Genomic DNA, 25,319 nt, shown 5'->3' with positions numbered 1-25,319 from the left:
TGTTTAATCTCTTTTGCTTCTAGTTGATTAAGGTAGCATTTGATGAAGAAGTCAGTCCAGAAGTAGTAGAGATCTTTAAGAAACAGCTGATGAAGTTCCGTTATCCTCAGTCCATTTTCAGTACCTTTGCTTTTGCTGCTGGACAAACTACCCCACAAATAATTTTACCAAAACAGAAGGAAAAGAACACTTCTTTTCGGTAAGAAGAAAGACAAGTCTGTTAATTTCAGCCCTCCCGTAATTGATTGCAAAAGGAGTAACCTATCCTTTGTGTCCAGGTGTAAGCGATTGCTCTTTTCATTCACTGTTCTGTTTCTGTCAAGCCCATGGGGCCAAGATCATAAAGTTATGGAACAGCAGCATTGATATATGTAGCAAGTTTCAAAAACTAAAAGCTACCAGAGGCTTTGACTGTCATGTCCATTGCTCACAATGCATTTTTAGAATGTGAAATTCTATTTTCTCTTTTTTCCATATTGATCACTTTCTAAATGCTTTTGACCAATCCCTTCAGCTTTTATTAATATCCAGGCCCAGTGGACAGATTTGCTTTTATCTAGAAACAGGAGGCTATATTTTCTGTTTTTCATAACTCTTGAACATTTCAAACTTACTGAAAATTCATAACAGTAGTACAAAGAATTTCTGTATATATTTTACCCAGATTCACCAGTAGTTTCTACTTTGGTCCATTTGTTTATCATTCTCTCTCTCATATATACACATATTTTTTTTGAGCCATTTGAGTTAGATATAAGATGTCCCTTTATCCTTAAGTACATCACAATATGTTTCCTAAGAACAAAGACATTATCTTTTTATGTTTTTTATTTTATTTTGTTTTTTAAATTTATTTATTATACTTTAAGTTCTGGAATACATGTGCAGAACGTGCAGGTTTGTTACATAGGTATACATGTGCCATGGTGGTGTACTGCAGCCATCAATCCATCATCTAGGTTTTAAACCCTGCATGCATTAGGTATTTGTCCTAATGCTATCCCTCCCCTTGTCCGGCATTATCTTATATAAGCACAGTAATCAAAGCCAGAAAATTTAATTAATATAAAACTTTTATCTAACCCAGAGTCTATATTCACATTGTGTTAATGATCCTTTTTTAGTTTAGTACCTAACTTTTTTATTCCTGGTCCAGGATCTAATCCAGGATCAGGCATTGCATTTAGTTGTCATATTTCTTTAGTATGAACCCTTATTTTCTAGAAAGTTTTTAGAAATTTATGTTGAAAGTTTTAAACTTCAGTTATGATGAAATAACAATAGTTTTAAGTTATCTTCCATCAGTGATAAAATATAAGGGCTAAAATTTCATTCACTGTTAACCATGTAGAATTCGGGCATCTGCCAATACAAATTACAATACTAGGGAGAGCTTTGCAGACTTTGGAAAAGAGGCCCTTCCTTTGCCTGAAAGAAGGGTAGATTGGGGATTATAGAAAATTTGAGGTTCCAGACAGTATATTATTTCTCAGTTGCACAGCTAGCCACCTGTCTAGCTTTGCTTACCAGGTAATATCCAGGTATGGTATGCTGAAGCATGAGCAAGTTCCTAGGGATTTACAGCAGTGGACCAAGCATCTTGTCTTAGCACCATAGGGTCGGAGAGGAGCCTATGATGTTTGTTATCTCAGCCTTCAATGGAAGAGACAAAGCTTTGTGTGGTATTTTACATTTAGAAACTATCAGAAACATGTATATTTATATTAGTTTCAGAAATATATACCTGTATCAAGCCTGTTATATTAGCTGCAACAGAGATGTAGCAATTTAAAAATTTTAAGAGTTGCCTGGGTATATGAAACAAAAGATATAGCTTTAGCTGGGAAAAAATTTCAAAAATCCCATTGAGTTTGAGTTACACCTAGTGTTACAGCTCTTTTAGAATTTGTCTAGCAGACTTTCCAGTTTTTGCCAGAAAGCCCACTAATAAAAATTAAAAAATAAAAGTTACACAAGTGATTTACAATAAGTTTAATTTAGGAAATATCAGTATTTTATGATTCCCAGCTGTTATCTCAAACGTGTTTCATAACCTTCAGGTTTACATTGCAAATAACTAAAGATGGAGTCTGGTGAAACTATTTGATAATAAAAGAAGCCTTATCACTTTTTACTGAATGGCAAGAAAACACCAGAAGAGTTCTTTGTGATAGAGAAGAATATAATCAAGAACAGTCTTCAGAGTCTTCACCTCCATCTGATTAGTCAGGAAATAGGTTCTCTGTTTAATTCTCTGGATTGCCTAGATTTTCTGTCAGCAAGAAGGGTTAAATTGTTTGAATAAATAAAGTACTTTTAGGTCCAAATGATTTACATCTTAGTTTCCCTTTAATTAAAGCTGATTCTCAAAAGGATACTCAAGTTTCTGATTTCTTATTTTTCTCCTTTCAAAAAAGGGGAATTATATTATTTTTCTATGCTTCTTAAAGTTTACAGCTAATTAGAGTCAGGACATCACATATACACACTTAAAACAGTTAAGAAATAAGCAAATGTGTTGCCAACTATGAAGGCCATATGATCTCAAAGAAAGGCTTGTGAGTTGGTAGAAAGAGAGTTTGAGTAAGTAGAGAAGTGGGCAGGCTGGCTTTCCATGTAGGAGGACTCCAACAAGCATGCTTTGTGGGAACTGTGGTAGGGACAGTGGCATGAGGATAACCAGAGTGGGTTCAGGGCAGTCCTCCCCGACAAGCTAAACCAAGGAGTTTAGATTTGGGGTGATAAGTAGTTTGTGTCTCACTTTACATTTTCCTGCACGTTTTTCCTAAGACAGTATCCTGATGACAGTGGTGTTTTATGGGAAATTAGTCTACTGCCATATTAAAAGTAACCTAAAGAAGGAGAGGCTTAACAAGAGTCTGGACCAGTAGTGGCTGTGGGAAAGGAGAAGAAACAATTTGAGCTAAGTAGGTGTCAGCAATACAAGTAGTGCTTTTATATTAAGTTGACATTCTCTTTGGTTTTATGACTTGTAGTACCTTCTCAAAAACAATTGTGAAAGGTGCCAAAAGGGCAGGGAAAATGACAATTGGGCGGCAATATTTACTGAAGAAGAAGACAGGGACAATTGTGGAAGAAAGAGTAAATCGTCCTGGATGGAATGAAGATGATGATGTATCTGGTATGTGAAAACTTGAATTTCCTTCATTATTCAACTTTATTTCTTATATGAATAAGAGACTCAGATGTAGTTGCACTTACATCTTGATTCACAAAAACCTAGATCTCATGAGAAGATGGAAGCACTTACCAGCTTCTTAGAACTGGGGGAAAAATATTTTCCCAATATCCCATTGTTCAGGTAATATTTTGTTAAATTATACTTCTTCTTTACTAAATTCATACAGCTAATTGGTCATTTTTATGTGGGTCTCATTAAAAGAAGAAAGAAGGGAACCCCACTGCATGGGAAATTTAGGTATAGAGTAGTCCCCTGTATCTTATCCTTCTAGAATAAGAATTTAAGGTAAGGACATTGAACATTTCAAGTTGAAGATTTCAGTTTTTGGTAAGAACATTGTTGGTGCTCTTAATCAAAATGGGGGACCTAAGATGAAGGAATACTTAGGTCATAAGAAAAAATACTTGCTAAATATTTGAAAGAACAGCTACAATATCTCTCAGTGGGAAAAAAAGAGGCAGAAAGCTAGTAGCAAAATCTCTGAGTGACTGTTTCCCATTCTTAACCCAGTATCAAATATGCTATGGAATCAGCACTACAGAGAAGCTGATATAATGGGAGGCAGAATGCCATTACACCCTTTTTTCCCCTCAGGATCTTAGAATCAGTCACCGGTGGTTTTGCAAAAACTACTACTAACAACAACAACATTTTAAAAAAGAAACCTCATCTTTAGAGAAAGCACTGGCTAACCGGTCTCCATTTTCAGTTGCTGGGATAAAGAACCTATGTGGGCTGGGCACAGTGGCTCATGCCTGTAATCCCAGCACTTTGGGAGGCTGAGGCAGGCAGATCACTTGAGGCCAGGAGTTCGAGACCAGCCTGGCCAACATGGCGAAACCCTGTCACTACTGAAAATACAAAATTTTAGCCAGGCATGGTGGCATGCACCTGTAGTCCCTACTGCTCAGGAGGCTGAGGCATGAGAATTGCTTGAACTTGGGAGGAGAAGGTTGCAGTGAGCCGAGATTGCACCACTGCACTCCAGCCTGGGTCGGACAGAGCAAGACTCTGCCTCAAAAAAAAAAAGAACCTATGTGGTTTTGTATGTATGTATGCATGCCCTGGGTGAGAACATGTACATACAAGCTTGCCTCTGGGGCAATGAAAATACCCACCATTATATCACTGAAATAACACCACACCCATTTGTTGGAACCCTGATCTTTTCACAGTCATATGTCAAACCATAAAAATATTATCGCTACCCATCACTATTGACTCTTCTAACTCAATTTTTTTTATATTTCATGGAACAAAACCTATTATTCTATGATAATTATTCTACTAAAAGACCAAATTATATAATGTTCTTTGCTCCTCTGAAAATTAAAGGCCAACACAGAATTGATACCTGATGATATTGCATTGTGAAGTTCACAAATGGAAACATGAATTGAAGTTCACAAATTGAAACACTTAATTGTTGATGTTCTGCTTTTTTAAAATATATTTTAATGAAAGAGGGCCATATCTTTGCCTGCACATTAGTACTTTGAGTACATTTTCAAAAACTTTGAAAGCTTGATTTGATGTCTCTTACTTTCAAAATAAATAGGGAAGTAAATTAGGACAGTTTTTAACATGGATTTTTTTTTCCCCCAGTTAGAACATGCAGTACCAATTAGGAATGTTCTTTAAAAAAAAAAAAAGCCTCCCTAAAATATTTGATTATTGAGTAAATTCTTCCACATCTAAAATTGTGAAGGATTCTGTAACCTGTGATTGTAAAACTGTGAGGGGGTTTCCCACATACACCACATCCTCTAACAAAAATATTTCCAGGAAAAAAGTGTAACTTCTTTATACCTCTCTGAGGAAATAAAGTTATTTTTCCCTCTAGTGAACTTCTGGTTAATCCAGAAATTTCTAATAAAAGTTTATAGTCTGAAAAGTAAACTGAAATCTGGATGATGAGTTTGTATAGTGATTTTATGAAAGATAAATTTTACTGATGGGTTAGCCTCTGACAAACTTTGGGTGTTTTTATAGAGTCCTAAATAGAAATCACTGCAATTTGACAATAAGCAAGCCTTCATGAAACAGAACAGTGTAGGTAATGAATTCAAAATTATATTGTTTTTAGAAATTATTTAAATGGTATTATTTTCCTGACATTTTTTAGTTGAATTACTGATATTTTATTTCTTGACTATTCATTACACTTTTAATTTATGTTTATTTAAGTGAGATTCCTCACAGAAGTTACATGATTTAATTTGTGATATACATAATACTTGTCATCCTAATACAAACCTGTCTTGGTGTAAGAGTCTTCTTCAAAAGTAGCGGGTTTTTTTTTTTTTTGCGGCGGGGGGCGGGGTTTGAGACAAAGTCTCGCTCGGTTGCCCAGGCTGGAGTGCAGTGGCACGGTCTCAGCTCACTGCAACCTCCACCTCCCGGGTTCAAGTGATTCTCCTGCCTCAGCCTCCCGAGTAGCTGGGATTACAGGTGCCTGCCGCCACACCTGGCTAATTTTTTGTATTTTTAGTAGAGATGAGATTTCACCATGTTGGTCAGGCTGCTCTCGAACTCCTGACCTTGTGATCCGCCCACCTCAGCCTCCCAGTGCTGGGATTACAGGCGTGAGCCACCACACCCAGCCCAAAAGGAAGTTTTTAATTCTGTGCTTTGAGCTAATCATTTCTTCAGTATCTGTCTCTACCATCCCAGTTTCAGATGAGAGTGAGCTCCCCACAGGTACTACCCTGAAGGCCTCAATTGCTTTGAGCTAATCATTTCTTCGATATCTGTTTCTACCATCACAGTTTCAGATGAGAGTGAGCTCCCCACAGGTACTACCCTGAAGACCTCAATTGCTTTGAGCTAATCATTTCTTCGATATCTGTCTCTACCATCACAGTTTCAGATGAGAGTGAGCTCCCCACAAGTACCACCCTGAAGGCCTCCGAGAAGTCTACAATGGAACAGTTGGTGGAAAAAGCTTGTTTCAGAGACTATCATCGTTTAGGTTTAGGAACCATAAGTGGCAGCTCTTCCCGTTCAAGACCCGAGTATTTTCGAATTACTGCCTCCAACAGGATGTATTCACTCTGCCGGAGGTTAGTGTGTCAGTGGGCTCCAAAAAGAGGTCTTCTTTCCTTTCTTCTTATTTGAATCTTTAATAGGCCATTTGCATCCATAGCCCTGAGATAGATAAAAATGCCTGAAAATAAGAACAAGGTCTCCAGGATACGAGCAAGCATCTCATTGGCATTCTCGGAACAATTACCTTACTGAAAGTACCTCTAGTAGGTGAGAAGGTGAAAGGTAAAGTACTCACCCCCTATGAATTTCTCTTGTCTTTCTCTTCCCAGTTTGCTTCTTTTCTAGCATGACTAAAGATAACTTGAAGAACAGGATTTTCCCAGCCCAATAGAGGACATGAAAGTCTTTTGTAGGCTGGGGAGCCACAAACTCTTTCTATAAAGGGTCAGTTGGTAAATATTTTCAGTTTATGAGCCATAGAGTCTCTTGTTGCAGCTATTCAACTGTGCCGCAAAAGCAGCCACAGACAGTAAGGAAATGAGTGGGCATGGCCAGTTTTGGCCCACAGGCTATAATTTGCTGACCCAGGTGTAGGCAAGGCTTTCTTATGCGGTCTAATTGGAATGTTTTCAAGGGAATATTACTTAAAGGTTGTAAATAAAGAGGCATTTTCTTTTTTCTGTTCTTGTCATCTCTCACTGTTTTTCAAATATGTTGAGTCTTATTCCATGCTTTACTATATGTAAATATATATTTTCTAAAATTACATTTTCACCATCCACAAGTTTAGTCATTTTCATCTCCAGGTAAGATTTTTCTTTGCATTTATAAATTCCTGCTTAAACAGCTCTGAAATCACTTTGTAAATTGTAAGCTTTGTACATATTTTAGAAAGTTATCTTAATGTTACTTTCAACCCTGTTGCTCTTAAAGATAGATATGTCATTTTAAATGGCAATTTAAGTTTACAAATATTAATATGAAACTTCAGAAACAAGTTGGGAATATAGTTTTGAGATTGTGGCCAAATAAACATTTTGCATGAAGTTCTGAAAAATTGGCACTCTGAGTATGCAGTAATTTTTCTGGAATTCTCCATCATTCTAACTAAATTTTCTCTGAAGATGAGTCATGTTGTCGGGGTGTGATGTCCTGCTGTTTGGAAAGTTTGCTATCAAAATTATGCCAGCCATTGAGAAAACAGACTCATTTATCATTCCAATCTGTCAGAAGTAAAATAAAATTTTAATAGATGACTTATTAGAACACTGGTTATAAAGCATTTATGATGGTAAAAAGTAATATATATCCATTAAGTTATTAGCAGGAAGGAAATGGAATAATAAAAAATAATCCAAAAGAAGGCAAGAAAGGAAAAAAAAGGGGACATAGAACAAATGGAATAAATAACAAGTAGTAAGATGGTAGATTTAAATTCAAATATATCCATAATTGCATTAATTATTAATTGACTAAATGTTCCAATTCAAAGAAAGAGATCAGGGTTTGCTTTAAAAAAAAAAAAAAAAAAAAGTGGCTGGGCTCAGCGGCTCACGCCTGTAATCCCAGCACTTTGGGAGGCCGAGGCAGGCAGATCACGAGGTCAAGAGATGGAGACCATCCTGGCCAACATGGTGAAACCCTGTGTCTACTAAAAATACAAAAATTAGCTGGGCATGGTGGCTTGTGCCTGTAGTGGCAGCTACTTGGGAGGCTGAGGCAGGAGAATCACTTGAACCCTGGTGGTGGAGGTTACAGTGAGCCGAGGTCAAGCTACTGCACTCCAGCCTGGTGACAGAGCAACACTCCGTCTCCAAAAAAAAAGCTTTCTGCTGCTTTTAAGGGATAAATCTAATATACAAGTATATAAAAAGGTAGAAAGTAAAAGGATAGAAAAAATATACCACGCAAAACTACCTTTAAAAAAAGTTGTTGTCACTATATGAATATCAAAGTAGACTTTAAAAGCAGTAAGAAAGGATGGTTGATAATGACAAAAGGTTTATTTTACACACAGCAATTCATTAAGATCAAGTGGAGTTTATTGTAGGAATAGAGTACTGGTTTCACATCTGAAAATCAGTCAGTGTAATTTACCACATTAACAGAATTAAAAAGAAGTTTATTATATAAAGATAAGCATTTTGCAAATGCAAAGTACACTTATGAGTTTTATTTATGTAAATTTATTTATGTAAATGCTGTATTTTTTGTCACATTTGTGATTTTTAGAAAAAAGCTCTCAGCAAAAGAGAGTAAGAATGAGCTCCCATGAGTAGCGCCCTGAAGGCCTCAGAGAAGTCTACAGTGGAACAGTGGGTAGCTCCTTAATCTTCTGTCTTAAAAATGCTACACAGGAAATTACTTATCTTAGAAATAAATACAATATTAAAAGCTTTTTCTCTGAAATCCTGACAAGGATGCCCATTATCACCATTTCTATTCAGTGTTGTACTAGAGGTCTTAGGCAGTGCAAAGAGACTAGAAAAGTAATAAAAGGTATAAAGATTGAAAAGAAAGAAATAAAACTGCCATTACTCACAGATGACCAAAATGCACATGTAGAAAATCTGTAGGAATCTGCCAATAAACTTTTAAAATTAAGTGGATTTAGTACAAGGTCACTGATAAGGTCACTAGTACAAGGTCATTTACAATAATTATATATATACTAAAAACATTATTACAAAATGAAATTTCCAAAAAGTGATGCTATTTTGGTATTATTCCTACTATTTACAGTAGCACTAAAAAACATTACTTAGGGATGACTCTAATAACCAGTGCAAGACCTCTACATGGAATACTTAAAACAATATTGAAGATCATTGAAGAGCTAAATAAGTAGATATTTCAGGTTCTTAGATTAGAATATTCAGTATTCTAAAACTGAATTTCCTGAAATTGTTCTATAGAATCAGTCCCAATCTCAGCAAAATGTTAATGGAAACTGAAAAGGTAATTCTAAGAGTTACGTAAAAATGTGGAAGACAGAGTAGCCAAGATAGTCTTACAGAATAATACTATAGGATGTCAAGAGTTTTTATAAAGCTACAGTAATTAAGACAGTATAGGACTGACACAAGAATGGACAAACGGACCAGTGGAGCAAAATAGGGAATATATTAAACAGAAACACCCCAACATATGTGGATACTTGATTTAAGATAAAAATAACACTTAAGAGCAGTGGATGGAAGATGTTTTTTCAATAAAGGATGCTGGGAAAAATTAATCTTGACCTATTCCCATTGACCTATAGATCTATATGTAAAAGGTTAAAACAATAAAACAATAGGTTTGTTATTAAGGTTAAAACAAATAAGCTTAAAACAATAAAGCTTCTAGAAGATAAGAGAATGTCTTCATGACCTTGAGGTATAGGGAAAGATTTCTTGGGATGGGAAAAACATTATCTATAAAGTAAAAAATTGATAAATTTAGAACTTCTGTACGTCAGGAGATATCATCAAGAGAGTAAAAAGGACTATAAATTGGTTAAATAACTTTGGAAAGTTGTCTAATGCTGTCTAAACATTTAAACATCTACTGAACATATTCATAACCTAATTCCTAGAAATTCTCCTCTTAGGTGGAGTAGAATTTCTAACAGAAATACATATGTTCTCCCAAAAGACATCTACAAGAATGTTCATGGCAACATTCTTAATAATTAAAAAAACTAGAAACTACTCAAAATCAACAAGAGAATAGATAAATGGTATCATACTCACACAGTGAAATACAGTAATGAAAATGAACAAACTACACGTGAGTACAAATAACACGGATGGATCTCATAAACATAATATTGAGCAAAAGAAGCCAAACATGAAAGAATAAACTCTGTTGATTCCCTTTATCTAGAATTCAAAAAGAAGCAAAATTCATCCACATTGTTAGCAGTCAGGATAGTAGTAATCTTTTTTTTTTTTTTTTTTTGAGACAAGGTCTTGCTCTGTCTCCCAGGCTGGAGTGCAGTGATGTGATTCCAACTCACTGCAGCCTCAACCTCCCTGGCTCAGGCGATCCTTCCACCTCAGCCTTCTGAGTAGCTGGGACTAGGCACATGCCACCAAACCTGTCTAATTTTCTTTTTATTTTATTTATTTATTTTTGTAGAGAAGAGGTCTCACTATGTTGCCCAGGCTGGTCTCAAACTCCTAGGCTCAAGCCATCCTCCCAGCTGGGCCTCCCAAAGTGCTGGGATTACAGGTGTAAGCCACCATGCCAGGCAGGATAGTGGTAATCTTTAAGAAAGAAGAATAAATAGTGACTGGGAGGAAATACTAGATCTTGGATGCTTGTAGTGGTCAATTTCTTGACCTAGGTGGTAATGATATCACCTAGGTTTTGAGCATTTGTATGTGAATTATGCTTGAATTAAAAAGTTTCCACAACAGCTTCTGAAGCCTAGTCTACCTCTTGAGAGTTAACTGTGGAGCCCAGAGCTGAAGGCTCTGAGTAGTGGGTTAGGATGGGTGGCAGGGAAATTGATATCTTTCATTACGAAATGAGACTGGTACTGAGAGTAGCTTCTCTTGGTCTTTAGGCTTCACACAATTTGCCCCAGCATGAGGGGCTCTCCAGCTGTCATGCAAGCCCATGTCAGGAAGCAGGAGAGAGCCACAGATCTTGTATGTAACAGAGGATGGTCTGTGTGTGGTGCTCATTCACAGTGGAAGGAGATGGCTCACTACAGGGGGCAGGGAGTGAAGGAGTGTGCTCGTTCTTTACCAATTATTGAAGTAGCTCCTGGAACCATTAAACATTATTCCCGTCTAATACACATTGTATCTTGAAGCAAGTTGGGAAAAACTGATATTCAAGTGGAGATAGAGGGTCCTAATTATGGAACTGCCGTTTCAGTCTTCATGAGTGATTATGTCTATAGCTTGGTCTTTTCATCAGTTTGTGGTATTACAAAAATTCAGGCCACAGCTTCCTAGAGCACCAAAGCCCTAGGCTTTCAGAGTGCTTCCAAGGTATCATTGGTTAAGTATGGAAAGTTAATTTGGCATTCAGTAAAGTAGTTGAAGGTTATGATTTATGTGACCATAAACTAGATTTCCTTTCCCTCCTCTCAGCACTGGTTCTTATCAAGATAAGGGATAAGAAGTTTTGGAAATGGATAGTGGTGGTAGTTGCATAACATTGGGAATGTACTAAATGGCACTGGTTTGTACACATAAAAAAGGATAGCATGAATCCTAGCACTTTGGGAGGCCAAGGCGGGCAGATCACCTAAGGTCAGGAGTCCGAGACCAGCCTGACCAACATGGAGAAACCCCATCTCTACTAAAAATACAAAATTAGCCAGGTGTGGTGGCACATATCTGTAATCCCAGCTACTCAGGAGGCTGAGGCAGGAGAATTGCTTGAACCCAGGAGGCGAAGGTTGCAGTGAGCCGAGATCGCACCATTGCACTCCAGCCTAGGCAACAAGAGCGAAACTATGTCTCAATAAATAAATAAATAAATAAATAAATAAATAAATAAAAAAGGATACCATGGGCCGGGCGCAGTGGCTCATGCCTGTAATCCCAGCACTTTGGGAGGCCGAGGCAGGCGGATCACCTGATGTTGAGAGTTCGAGACAGCCTGACCAACATGGAGAAACCCTGTCTCTGCTAAAAATACAAAATTAGCCAGGAGTGGTGGCACATGCCTGTAATTCCAGCTACTCAGGAGGCTGAGAAAGGAGAATTGCTTGAACCCCGGAGGCAGAGGTTGCGGTGAGCTGAGATCGCGCCATTGCACTCCAGCCTGGGCAACAGTGAAACTCCATCTCAAAAAAAAAAAAAGGGATAGCATGATAAATTTTATGTTAGGTATATTTTACCAAAATTTAAAAATCACCAGCTGGGCACGGTGGCTCATGCCTGTAATCCCAGCACTTTGGGAGTCCAAGGTGGGCAGATCACGAGGTCAGGAGATCGAGACCATCCTGGCTAACACGGTGAAACCCCATCTCTATTGAAAATACAAAAAATTAGCCAGGGATGGTGGCGGGCGCTTGTAGTCCTAGCTACTCGGGAGGCTGAGGCAGGAGAATGGCATGAACCCGGGAGGCGGAGCTTGCAATGGGCTGAGATCGTGCCACTGCACTCCAGCCTGGGCGACAGAGTGAGACTGCATCTCAAAAAAAAAAAAAAAATCACCAAAAAAAAAGATATAGGATTAGTGGTTAGGAGGTTATAAATATAAAATCTGTTTAGTGTAATATTTCTAATTAAACTAAAAAAAAGAAATGACTCTGAAACCTGCCTATCTTCTTGCATTTATTAATCTGTATGTACTCTTACATGTTATTTTCCCAGCATCATATCCTGTAACTTTATAAGCTAATCTTTTAAAATAAGTATCAACATGTAGTGTTATTAACTATTTAAACTCATTTGACATTTGAACAAATTGTTCTCATGCCAAAAATAATTTGGTTTTGGTTTTTAAGCCTTTCACCATCTCAGGCAGTCTAATATTGGCATGCTGTATTCTCTAATGTCATCTCAGTGATCTATGAATTGTTTACAATTTGACTTGTCATTCTCATAAAGTTGACATTAATCTGGTAATCTTACGATCTTTATTTCAAGTTGTGGAAAAGTAATGTATAAGGCAAGGGAAATAGTTCAACAGAGGCCTTTTAAAGAATTCTACATAATATTTTTATTTTCTAAGTTTATTCAGCAGAAGTCTGCAATATCAGTGAATGGGGCTCTTTTCAAAAAAGACTACAGATCAGTGGATGAGTTAGCTATTTTCACCATCTAGGGATTTTCTTCTCAATCCCTGAAGAATTCAGAAGTTGAAACTAAGTTCCATATTTGAAATATGTTGGCCAGGCACAATGGCTCACGCCCATAATCCCAGCACTTTGGGAGGCTGAGGAAGGAGGATCGCTTGAGCCCAAAAATTTGAAACCAGCCTGTACAACAAAGTGAGACCCTGTCTCTACAAAAATAAAAATAAAATTAAAAAAGAAAATAAATATATCTTACCCTTCAACTAATATGTTTCTGAATCTTAGAAAATTACTATGATATTAGTATTCAATTTCTTATATTCTCTGTCTCCCTCTTCTCTCATTTCCTTTCCCCTTTTCTTCCCCTTTTCTTCCCCTCTGTTCCTTCCCCTCTGTTCCTTCCCCCAATCATTCTCTTCTCTCTTCTATGTCTCTGAAGCTATCCTGGCCTTTTAGTCGTACCTCAAGCTGTACAGGACAGTAGTTTACCAAGAGTAGCTCGCTGCTATCGACACAATCGCCTGCCTGTTGTATGTTGGAAGAACTCAAGAAGTGGTACTCTGCTCCTCCGATCTGGAGGATTCCATGGGAAGGGAGTCGTTGGTCTTTTCAAATCTCAGAACTCCCCTCAGGCCGGTAAGCATCTCTCTATAACACAATTACCACCCGTTCACATAAGGACAGTGCTAAAAATAAAGGAAGTAAAATCTGGGAATGGTGCCTTTTCATCAAGTCTTGTCTCACACACAAACTTTTCCACTTTGCTACATACAACATGTACAGCTTAAACAAGAACTATACTTGATAGTGTGAGGCTCCACATTGAATTTGACATCTTAATATGTCTGGTCTGTACTTGGATTTTAATAGAAATTAATATAATAAAGTCTTTGGTCCTAGGCAATTTTCATTCCAGCAAACCAGAGTATTCACAGATGGAAACTAGGTTATATCAAACTTTTTTCTTTCTCCTGGGAAGCATCCAAATACATTTAACAGCTTCAGAGGTAAGATGAGATTCTGTGCCATGTGATATGAGATATCCATCCTCACTCTTACAAGTCATATGCACACACAAGACAGCAAACTAATGACTGCAAATGCTGCTTCAGGATCTTTCAAGCAAAGAGGTTTTTAGGAAGCTAGCGAAATAATAAGTACAGCTGTCCCATATTCTGAGGATACTTGTGAGTACCATGTCTGAGGTCTTGAAGTCAGGAGCTGTATTTTGCTGACCTTTCTCATAGCTTCTGCCTCATAATAGATGCTCAAAAAAAATGAAACAGTAGGCCACTAAGATATCAGATCCGATTTAGGGATGGCTGCATTCTTCCACCTTTGGAAATGAAGTAAACTCAGAATCTGTGATTCACCAGGTACAACCATGTGCTTTTTGAAAGTCAGCCAATATTTTGATCATTAGGTTGACTGAGGGCAGCCTTCCACCTGCCTTGAAGTCTCACTACTGGTGTAATTGAAGGCAGTTGGCTGTTTACTGTTTCTCCTCTGAAACACTGTGTGCTCCCAAGCCACCTGGTGGGTATGTTAGAACATAAGAAGGGGCCAGGTGCAATGGCTCATGCCTGTAGTCCCAGCTACTTGGAAGGCCAAGGTGGGAGGATTGCTTGCGCTCAGGAGTTCAAGACCAGCCTGGGCAACATGGCAAAACCCCATATCTACAAAAAAATACAAAAATTAGCCAGGCGTGGTGGCACGTGCCTGAGTCCCAGCTATTCAGGAGGCTGAGGTGGGAGAATCACTTGAGCCCATGAGGTAAAGGCTATAGTGAGCCACGATTGCACCACTGCACTCCACCCTGAGTGAAAGAATAAGACCCTGTCTCAAAAAAAATGAAATAAAATAATAGTAAAATAGAACACAAGCATATATGTTATGTAAAATGAGTGAATGATTTTAGGAGCACCGATAAGCGTATCACTAATCTTTTAGTTGGAAAACAGTTGAAACTTATTCCACTGGTTGCTGATTTTTTTAATCTAATTTAAATTTACTATATTTCATATTCAACTTCCACATTTACTCACAACTAATATCTTTAGGGTTTTTTTGGGTTTTTTTTGTTTGTTTTGTTTTTGTTTTTTTTTTTTTTTGTTTTTGAGATGGAGTCTTGCTCTGTCGCTCAGGCTGGAGTGCAATGGCGCGATCTTGGCTCACTGCAACCTCCGCCTCCAAGGTTTAAGCGATTCTCCTGCCTCAGCCTCCCGAGTAGCTGGGATTACAGGCGCCCGCCACTACACCCAGCTAATTCTTGTATTTTTAGTAGAGATGGGGTTTCACCATGTTAGTCAGGCTGGTCTCGAACTCCTGACCTCAGGTGATCTGCCTGCCTCGGCCTCCCTAAGTGCTGGGATTACAGACGTGAACCACTGCGCCCGGCTGACAACTAGTATCTTTGAAATTGCAATGCATCTTATAATTGATGTGATCAGAAAGAATAGTGTCATAGTTTAAATGGCAATTTTTTAATTGATAAGCAGTTTTTATTGTTAGGCAATAAAATAACAGTGCGTCTTAGAATTGATGACATATTAAAGTTGATGAAATACAATAATGCTAATTATTTATTTTCTATTCAGGTTGTAAGAAAATTTATGAATATCTGTTGTCCTTGTAGTGAGTCCATCCCCTGTCCTCTTTAAACTGTCTGGGCCAATTTCAGTGATTCTGTTTTGCTTTACCCAAACCAGGCTTATATGGCCATCAACCCAGAATTGCTCTCACAATTGTGTATACTTTTTGCTCCTCATTTAGAAGGACCAGGGATTGGCAGTAGTTGCTCCTATCTTCTCCCCATCTTCTTCCACTCTTCCCTCTACAAATCTTTACAGGCTCATGTCCCCTGGTGGGTCTATGTGGCAGAATTGAAATAAAGTTGCTGGTATTGGAAAGTTCTTAACTCTACCCATTCTGGGATGTCAAAGGAACCCACTCCCAAGCAATAACCTGGTCAGGATGGTTGGGGGATATCATCAAGGCGTTGTTGTTCATGAATCTTCATTTTGAGTTGCTTGGATAATGAGAAGCTATGCCCTGTGCTTTCAAGCCCAATCTATGCTTGGAAGGGTAGCCCTGTGCTGGTTTTCCAGACCTGGGCTCTTTCTGGAAGGATAATGAGGCAATCAAGAAGTAGGTGTGGTAAAACCAGCATTACAGTGGAGGATTAGCCATTTAATAGACTGGCAATTTAAGTGGGGCTGGTTTCTATATTTGGGTGTGGTAACTTGTAGACTATATAGAGAAAAATAAGCATAGATAGGTAGATAGATAGATAGATAGATAGATAGATAGATAGATAGATAGATAGATAGATACTTGTTTTGTTAACACAGAGACAGCTTATTTTATTCAATATATTTTCCTTTTATAGCTCCTACCTCCTCTTTAGAATCTTCCAGTAGCATAGAACAAGAGAAATACTTGCAAGCCTTACTGAATGCTGTTTCTGTCCATCAGAAACTCAGAGGCAACAGCACTCTTACTGTCAGGCCAGCCTTTGCTCTATCTCCAGGTAAGATTTGATAATACTTTTCTTCTTGACAGCTTCTAATGAAAGGTCAGTTCTGTTCCTAGGGTTATTTGTACTGTTATTTGTTATTTGTACTGTTCCTTCACCAAGACTTCTTAAAAGTTTTACCCTGAAGGGTTATAAGTTTAACTCCTTTTACTTAGAAATCTACCACTATTAATGTCTAGTAAATAGTAACTAAACTTAGAGGTTCAGTTTTTTCTTTTTTGTTTTGTTTTCTTTTTTTTAAGAGATGGGGTCTCACTGTGTTGCCCAGTCTGGTCTCGAACTTCTGGGCTCAAGCAGTCTTCCCGCCTCAGCCTCCCAAAGTACTGAGATTACAGGTGTGAGGTGTGAGCTCAGTTATTTCCTTTTCAAAAGAGTAATTGGAGAGGAAGTGGGGAATATAAATAAAGTCACCCTTTATTCCCATATTTATCACACCCAGCTCAGTTATTTCCTTTTCAAAAGAGTAATTGGAGAGGAAGTGGGAAATATAAATAAAGTCACCCTTTATTCCCATATTTATCTTTCATAGACTTTAAAATATTATTATGACATGGAATATGTAAGTGGAACATGTTTGTTAAATGTGTATTTATTAAAATCATCATTTATAAGTTTGAAATTCCCAAAATATCTGCAGCCTATTATGATTTTCAGTACAATTTGTTTTCACTGGATTTGGATAAAATATCTGCAGCCTATTATGATTTTCAGTACAATTTGTTTTCACTGGATTTGGATGAAGCCATTAAGACTTGTACTAATATTCTGTTTCAGTTATCATGTGATGGAACCCCAAAGGGTTCATGTAGAGGTAACCCTAATGTGTTAGACACAGGAGCATGTGACTTGAGAAGTTGGTCTCTTTGGCTTAATCAGCTATTTGAATTAGCTCAACATAAGCAGAAAGTGGCTTTTCTTGTAAAATAACACCATGCATGCCTTGCTCCATTTATCATTAAATTCTCTGATTGCACTTGCCAAACCTAACTCTCTATAATCTTGCAAATGTGTGTTATCTCTGATTAATAATAACATTGCCTTGTTATCTCTAATAAAGCTTTGGGTACTTAAAAGTACAATGTTTGGCAGCACTTAAACATGCTACACGTGAAGATAACTTTTTGTCATTTGAGTAATGTTAACCCAAACAACATGGTTTTTGTTCTTCTTTTTGGCTGACTTTAGGGACTGAAAGGAGGACTTCAAGAATGTCCACTGTGCTTAAGCAGGTAGTGCCAGGACATTTGGATGTAAACCCATCCAATAGCTTTGCTCAAGGAGGTTAGTAAGATTGATTTTATAACTGAGCACTGATGCAAGCTTAAAAGCAGAAAGCATTTTTCTAGATAGTTGATATTTTAAATCAATTAATTATGGTTCAAATTGTTCTTAATTACCCTCTTCTGAATGAATGGTCAAATGTATTACTAGCATGATGACAGATGAGCTTAGCCTTGTGGGACAAGAAGTATAATAATTGCTGATGTCATATATATTGATAAGTTTGGGAGCATTAAGAGGTAAGGGGAGCATGTCTAAATGATGAGTCAGCCCTGGGAGTACTCCCTGATACTCCAGATTTGCAGGGCAGAAAGACCAATCTATCACAGAGGTATAGATAGTTAAGGAGAAGTGATTCCAGATCGAAGGAACTCCAAGTCCTGTTATTTTTGCTCCTGTCCTCTGAAATACTGGTTTGGAGGATAAGACATCATGATATCCAGGTAGCTGCTGACATGAGGAAATAGAGAAAGGCTAAGTATTCATTCTTTTAAGCTCCAAAAGGTCATCCACTTTGTTCTCTGGAAGTTTATGTGAGATTCTTTTCACTCTGCAGAGGAAATTCCAGACCAGATTCTTTTTTTTTTTTTTTAAGACAGAGTCTTACTTTGTTGCCCAGGCTGGAGTGCAGTGGAACTGTCATAGCTAACTAACTGCAGCCTCCAACTCCTGGGCTTGAGCAATCCTCCTGCCTCAAGCTCCCAAGGAGCTAAGACTACAGGTGTGTGCCACCACTCCCAGCTAAATTTTTAAAATATTTTTTGGGACAGAGTCTTACTATGTTGCCCAGGCTGGTCTTGAACTCCTGGCCTGAAGCAGTCCTCCCACCTGGGCTTCCCAAAGTGCTGGGATTACAGGCGTGAGAAAGCACCTGGCCCCAGATATCTCAACTGTGAAGTCCCACTGTCTCACAATGGAGTCACAGAATCTTAGACTCTTCCTCTCACCCCCATATAATGATGAATTCCCTTAAAAAGATACTTAGTAGGCCGGGCATGGTGGCTCATGCCTATAATCCCAGCACTTTGGGAGGCTGAGGCAAGCAGATCACCTGAGGTCAGGAATTCCAGACCAGCCTGGCCAACATGGTGAAACCCTGTCTCTACTAAAAATACTAAAATTAGCCAGGCGTGGTGGTGCACACCTGTAGTCTCAGCTACTCAGGAGGCTGAGACAGGAGAATCAGTTGAACCCGGGAGGCAGAGGTTGCATAGAGCCAAGATCGCACCATTGCTGGGCAACAAGAGCGAAACGAGCCGAGATCACTCCAGCCTGGGCAACAAGAGCAAAACTCCATCTCAAAAAATAAACAAAAGTGTGTGTATACACACACACACACACACACATATATACACACTACACACTAAGTAAGTAATCTTGTTTCTGCTTGAACATCATCAGTAATGGGAAACTCATTTCTTCCCCAAAATAATCCCTTACATTTGTGAGCAACTCTATGTGTTGCTTTCTCATATTGACCACCACTTTTACATATTGGCCCTAGCTCTATCCTCTGAGGTTAGAAAGTAAGTGTACTCTCCCACACCTAAAACCCTTCAGGAAAAACTCTTGTCAGGCTTGCTTTCTGCAAAATTCACTTTTTACAAAATTCACTTTTTTCCCTTTTGAAAACCATACACATCTTGGTCCTTTGGATACTTTCTTTTCCTGCCTTTAGTTAACTCTGAATATCCCCAGTTCAAATGGTTGTAGTCCACTCACCATCCTTATCAGTCTGAACACTCCACAGAATTGAACCCAGCACTCTAGGTGTTCTCACAGCCTAAAACTGCATTAGCTATGGGCAGCCCCATCACTAGGTTAACCCATGTGGAGATTAATATCATTTGAAATCCCTGTCTGCTTCACATGTGCTATTGTTCTTAAAAATATACTGGCCTTGATGGTTGCTTTTTGGACCCACTAGCAGTGTTATAACTAGGAAATTTCATGTTTTGGGATGTGGATGGGTGTTTTAGACCTTTGGACCCTGATTCTGTCTACCAGTGCATTTGCTGTTTTCAAGCCTTTTGTCATCCATACATTTGATCATTGTTCTCATGTGATTCTTTGTTTAAAAAAATGTTGAACAAGCCAGAGCTAAGGACAAAGACCTACAGCAAAATAATATAAACCCCTCTGAAGAAAAAGATCAGTCTGTTCATCTATACTGGTTATGAGTCTTCCCACTAAAACTCACCAGGCCCATATTTCTAAATCTCTGTCAATCGTTTTAATCCACTATTTGCCAGTCTTTCAAACAATTCACTGCATCACCACGGGTTTTATGGTTATTTTGCTGTGATTTATTATAGGAATCAGTGCTTTTTTTTTTAAAGTAATTATAAATAGTCCATTGATAATCCATTCCTAGAATTTGGTTCAGAATCAACATAAAGATTCTACTTTACAAAATTCACTTTTTTCCCTTTTGAAAACTGTACACATCTCCCAGTGGTCATACTGGTTTTTTGGATACTTTCTTTTCCTGCCTCGTCAGAACTTTCTGTAATTGCAGGATTTCCTAAGAGCTTTCAACCTCCTTGAGTCATCTTTCCAATGAGTGTGTCAGGCCTTGAAGTCGTTGTATTGGTTTCCTAGGGCTACCGCAACAAAGTGCCACAAATTGGGTGGCTTAAACAACTATTGTCTCACAGTTCTGGAAGCTGGAAGTCCAAGATCAGGGTGTCAGGGAGTTGGTTCCTTCTGAGGGCTGTGAGGAGGAATCTGTTCCATGCCTTTCTCCTAGCTTCTGGAGGTTTGCTGGCCATCTTTGGCATTGCTTGGATTCTGGAAGCATTACCTAAATCTCTGCCCTCATCTTCACATGGCATTCTCCCTCTGTGTCTGGCTCCAGATTTCTCCTTTTATAAGTACACCAGTCATATTGAACTAGGGGCCCATTCTCCTCCAGTGTGACCTCATCTTAACTAATGATATATATTCTGAGGCACTGGGGGTTGGGACTTCATATAAATTTTGGGAGGGGGACATATTTCAACCCGTTGCAGCCATATATATCATTTTTCTGAATTTTTAGAGTACTATTATTTTAAAGTTTAAGATACACGCTTCGTTCTTCTCATCATTTCTTTCTCAGTGAATTTGAGCTAAAAGATGGTGCAGTGATTTTTTTCCTAAGGTTCCTAGTGTTTCAGTTGCTAAGCACTCTTGTCAGAATTTGGTTCGAGATTGCATTTCCCCTTACTGCTTTATTTACCATATGAAAGTTTACATTGTCAGCAAGGAAAGTCAGTAATTTTTCCACTCAACTTTTAGACAGTGCAACTTTCAGCAGATGTCTAGTTAATTGAAGCCCTCCCACCCCACAACCTGATCTTGTATTTTGCCATTGTACATGTCACCATGTTATCCATTCCAACATTTGGCCAGGTGGCCTATAATATAAATTGTAGCTGCACAGTTGTCTCCTCCTATTATGTTGGTACTCAAGGTTCATGGATTTTCAACAATCTTTTTCTTTTTTTCTTTTTCTTTTTTTTTTTTTTTTTTTTTTGAGATGGAGTCTCACTCTGTCACCAGGCTGGAGTGCAGTGGAGCGATCTTGATCTTGGCTCACTGCAACCTCAGACTCCCTGGTTCAAGCAATTCTCCTGCCTCAGCCTCCCGAGTAGCTGGGATTACAGGCACGTGCCACCGTGCCCAGCTAATTTTTGTATTTTTAGTAGAGATGGGGTTTCACCACGTTGGCCAGGATGATCTCAATCTCCTGACCTCGTGATTCACCCACCTCAGCCTCCCAAATTGCTGGGATTACAGGTGTGAGCCACGGCACCCGGCCTTAACAATCTTTTTCAACTACACTATCTTCTTTTTTAACACTGGCCTCCAACTCTTGGCTTCTTTTATACGAGGGAATTCCCAGTAGTGGTTATATTCTTATGACTCCATTCTTTGCTAATCCTAAAGGCACCCAGAAGGCTGTATTTACCTTTTCAGATTAAAATCTCCTATTTAACTTATGACCACTATGTGCATATCTGAGGCTATAAATATTATTTCTGACACCCTTCTCAAATACTTTCTGCTGAAAATTACTGTGAATTTGGCTTGTTTCCTTATGACAGTTTTTTACTCCTAACGAGGTGCCTGTCACTCTGGTATCTTAAACTAAAATCCAGAAACGCAAATCTCATTCTTTTACTCCATCTCTTAACTCTTCACTCCTAAAGCCTCCAAAACCTTGTAAAGTCCCAGTGATAAACTGGACAAAGAGATACTGCTGTTTCCTGACACCTTCAACATTCTCTGTGATCTCTAGAGCTGCTTTCTGTGTTTCTTCTGATAGTGTCATTCCTTCTCAAAGTAGGACGAATGAACTGGGGCAAGCAAGTTAAGGGTATCAAAAGATTCTCTGTTATGTGAACATACCAGGCAGACACACATTTAGACTGGCCAGGGCAAGACTAGGTATAGACATGCCCATGCCTTGCAAGTAATTCATTTCCTTGTACCGACTCACAGTACAGAGTCTCTTCATTCTTCCAGAGTTAGATACCACTGTGGGAGGAGCCTCCTATCATTTAATTCTTCTTCTTCTTTTTTTTTTTTTTTACCCTAACCCCTAGTTCTTCTTCCTAGCCTTTTTCTTTTTGCTCCCCTATTTTCACAATTTTTTTCATTCTTTTCATTGTCGTACAGTCTTAGTTCCAAGTTTTCTTATGTTATTTCCACTGTGTGTCTCTCCTGGTCTGATGAGCCAGGGTTAAAATTGACCTTCACCTCTTTTTCAGTCAGGGTGATCACTTTGCATTCAGCATGCATGTTGGTGAGTTCCTAATGCAAGGGCTGCATCCTTTTTTACCTAAGAATCATTTTAAAAGCAAGAAGTGAATAGATCACATTGTTTTTCATTTAAAATTAAAGTAGCATTTAAGCCCAATGGGGAAGCACATATACTTACAACTTGGATAAATTTGTTTGTTGAGTAGAAAAATGCCTTGAGAAAATTAGTACTGCCTCTCAAATACCAAAATATAATAGCTGGGTATATTTGAGAAGTAGCCACGTGGAGGCAGCTTTTTAATTTTTCATCCTTTACATTTTAAGTTTTTCTCCATGTATTATTTTATTCTTGAAATAACCTCCAGGATATGTATTTAAAGAGGCCCAGGGAGATTAAGTGACTTGGCCAAGGCTGCATAGCAAATATTAGTATAACTGGGACTAGAATTAGTTCAGTGTTGCATCGTATCAGTGCAGATATATTTACTGAATACATCTAGTGTCTCATGCACGGGGCCAGGTATAAGATCACAGTGATAAATAAGGCCCCACATGTGACCTAAGCATCTCTTTTCCCTCTCCCCTTTCGTCAGAACAGAGTAGAGGAAATAACACCAGTGCTTAGGAAACACTAGTTCTCTGAACAGTAACGCATTCCCATGGGGAAAATGAACTGTGTCATATCTTCCCTGAAGCAGTTCTTACTGATTGGGTCCAAGGTCACATGGTTCCTCAGGAAACGATACATTAAGAGTTTAGTGGCCGGGTGCGGCGGCTCACGCCTGTAATCCCAGCACTTTGGGAGGCCGAGGCGGGCGGATCACGTGGTCAGGAGATCGAGACCATCCTGGCTAACACAGTGAAACCCTGTCTCTACTAAAAATACAAAAAATTAGCCGGGCATGGTAGCGGGCGCCTGTAGTCCCAGCTACTCGGGAGGCTGAGGCAGGAGAACGGCGTGAACCCGGGAGGCGGAGCTTGCAGTGAGCCAAGATCGCGCCACTGCACTCCAGCCTGGGGGACAGAGGGAGACTCCGTCTCAAAAAAAGAAAAAAAAAAAAAAAGAGTTTAGTTTAGTTACATTCTAATTCAAACCATAGTCCCACTACTTACTGTGTGATTAAGCAAATTAGGAAACCTCTTAATTCTGTGTCTTCATCTTTAAAAAATAATATAGACTTTTAAGGTAGTTATGAGGAATAAATTAAATAGTATATTTAAAACATTTAACTTAGTAACTAGCCCATAGTAGCATTTTAATAGATGTTAGTTGTCATTATTATTATAGTTATTGTTATCATTGCCATTGCCTAATACTCTGCTGAAATGGGAAGAAAGTCGACATTTGCATTTAAATTGCTTTGAGCCTTACTGATCTAAGGCAAGAGATAGAAGGCATATGCCCTAGGTCTAGCCAGTGACTTTCAAACTTGTTTGATCATGACTCGCAGTAAGAAATGTATTTTATATTTATATGTATATATACCCATTCATTTTATATCACAATTCAGGTAGTACTAAGGCACATGCAAAATGTATAATGTATACACTAAAACAAAAGTTCTGTGAAACAATATTTATCCGTACCACATGCAGTGCTCATTAGTATTTTCAACTGTAATGTTTAATTTTGAAAAAAATACTGATTTGACCTATTAGAGTGATTTCCCAAGCCACTAAGGAGGATCCTGCAGCTTGGAAAAACACAGCTTAAGACGTTTTGCTGGTGTTAAGTGCCCAGGACATCTAGAAATCATTCAGGAAATCTAAGTAGACCTCACCACCAACAACCAATGCGGTAGTCTAATTCCTTTGGTTAAAATGACTTCCAGATGGGATTAGAATTCTCAAAGCTCCCTGCTGGCCCCATATCAGTACTGGCCATTTTATCATTGCGGATTTTCTACTAATTGGCCAAAACTTGGCAGTTTTTCATTGATGAGCCTCTGTTTGGGGGAGTCCTTAATATTTTTTGTTTAATACCCCCTTTTCACTCTTTCAGTGCAAATAATTGGGTTGAAGATACAATAATGAGTCACAACAGCTCACAATGTATTGGTTTGCAAAAAGTAAATAATCAACAAATTCTTTGAGTGCCTGTATTTCAGGCTCTCAGCATGGATACGAGAATAAACATGATTAGGTGCCTGCCCTCACAAGCACATGTAAACCAAAAAGTACCTGAGACAGGTCTCAATAAATTCAGAAGTTTATTTTGCCAAGGTTAAGGACTCGCCCTGGAGAAAGGTCTGTGCCTTTCTCCAACAATGATTTTGAGGGCTTTAATATTTAAACGAGAAAGAGGGAGGGTATGGTAATCCACATGTTGCAAGAAAAAAGGAGCAGGAAGGGGAATAGTCAATTATGTATTCGTCTGTAAGATAAAGTGAACATACCAGTAGCTACCTGTGGATAAATTTAACCTTTTAACTGTAGCTGTTTGTTTAGGAACAAAAGGAAAAGCAGCTTCTTGTTATGTCTCACCTTTCAGCCTAATTTTTTCCTTTTGACGTAGTGAACTGGAGTCCTGAGTTTTTATTTTCCTTTCACACACACAATCTTGTAGAGTGAAAGAATATACAGATAATCATGACACAATGTGATCAAAGTTCAAATAGGGCTCCTCAGCTTGGGAGCAGTCAGGAATGCCTTTAAGAGGTGCTAATATTGTATCTGGATCTTAAGGGTTAAGTAGGAATGTGTCAGGTAAGGAAATGGGGGAAATCATTCCAGGCAGTAAGACTAGCATAAGAAAGTGCGATGTGTTCAGGGAACAGTATCTCAGAATCAGGAACTACTCAAGCATCACTATCATCATCTTA

At 38.5% G+C, this 25,319-nt stretch overlaps 1 protein-coding gene and 1 non-coding gene across 4 annotated transcripts in view; both read left to right on the top strand.

Moving 5' to 3' along the window:
• Window positions 1–25,319, top strand: part of SBF2 (SET binding factor 2) — a 528,888-nt gene that overhangs the window by 461,624 nt on the left and 41,945 nt on the right. For 2 of the 3 annotated variants that reach the window (XM_063608381.1, XM_055094099.3), the window contains exons 24-29: window positions 24–199; window positions 2,997–3,142; window positions 6,066–6,264; window positions 13,375–13,571; window positions 16,324–16,464; window positions 17,656–17,751. In XM_063608381.1, coding sequence (XP_063464451.1) covers window positions 24–199; window positions 2,997–3,142; window positions 6,066–6,264; window positions 13,375–13,571; window positions 16,324–16,464; window positions 17,656–17,751 — 955 coding nt within the window. The remainder of the gene's footprint in view (window positions 1–23; window positions 200–2,996; window positions 3,143–6,065; window positions 6,265–13,374; window positions 13,572–16,323; window positions 16,465–17,655; window positions 17,752–25,319) is intronic. The other variant, XM_003818147.6, reaches the window with a different exon arrangement.
• Window positions 1,884–1,945, top strand: LOC112441251 (U7 small nuclear RNA). Its single transcript, XR_003029191.1, has one exon. It is a non-coding gene; the product is annotated as a U7 small nuclear RNA (small nuclear RNA).

Source organism: Pan paniscus, chromosome 9 (genome assembly GCF_029289425.2).
Source record: "Pan paniscus chromosome 9, NHGRI_mPanPan1-v2.0_pri, whole genome shotgun sequence".
In the NCBI taxonomy this organism is placed as follows: domain Eukaryota; kingdom Metazoa; phylum Chordata; class Mammalia; order Primates; family Hominidae; genus Pan; species Pan paniscus.
The sequence above is the reverse complement of the archived record's forward strand: the minus strand, read 5'-3'. Positions and strand labels throughout refer to the sequence as shown.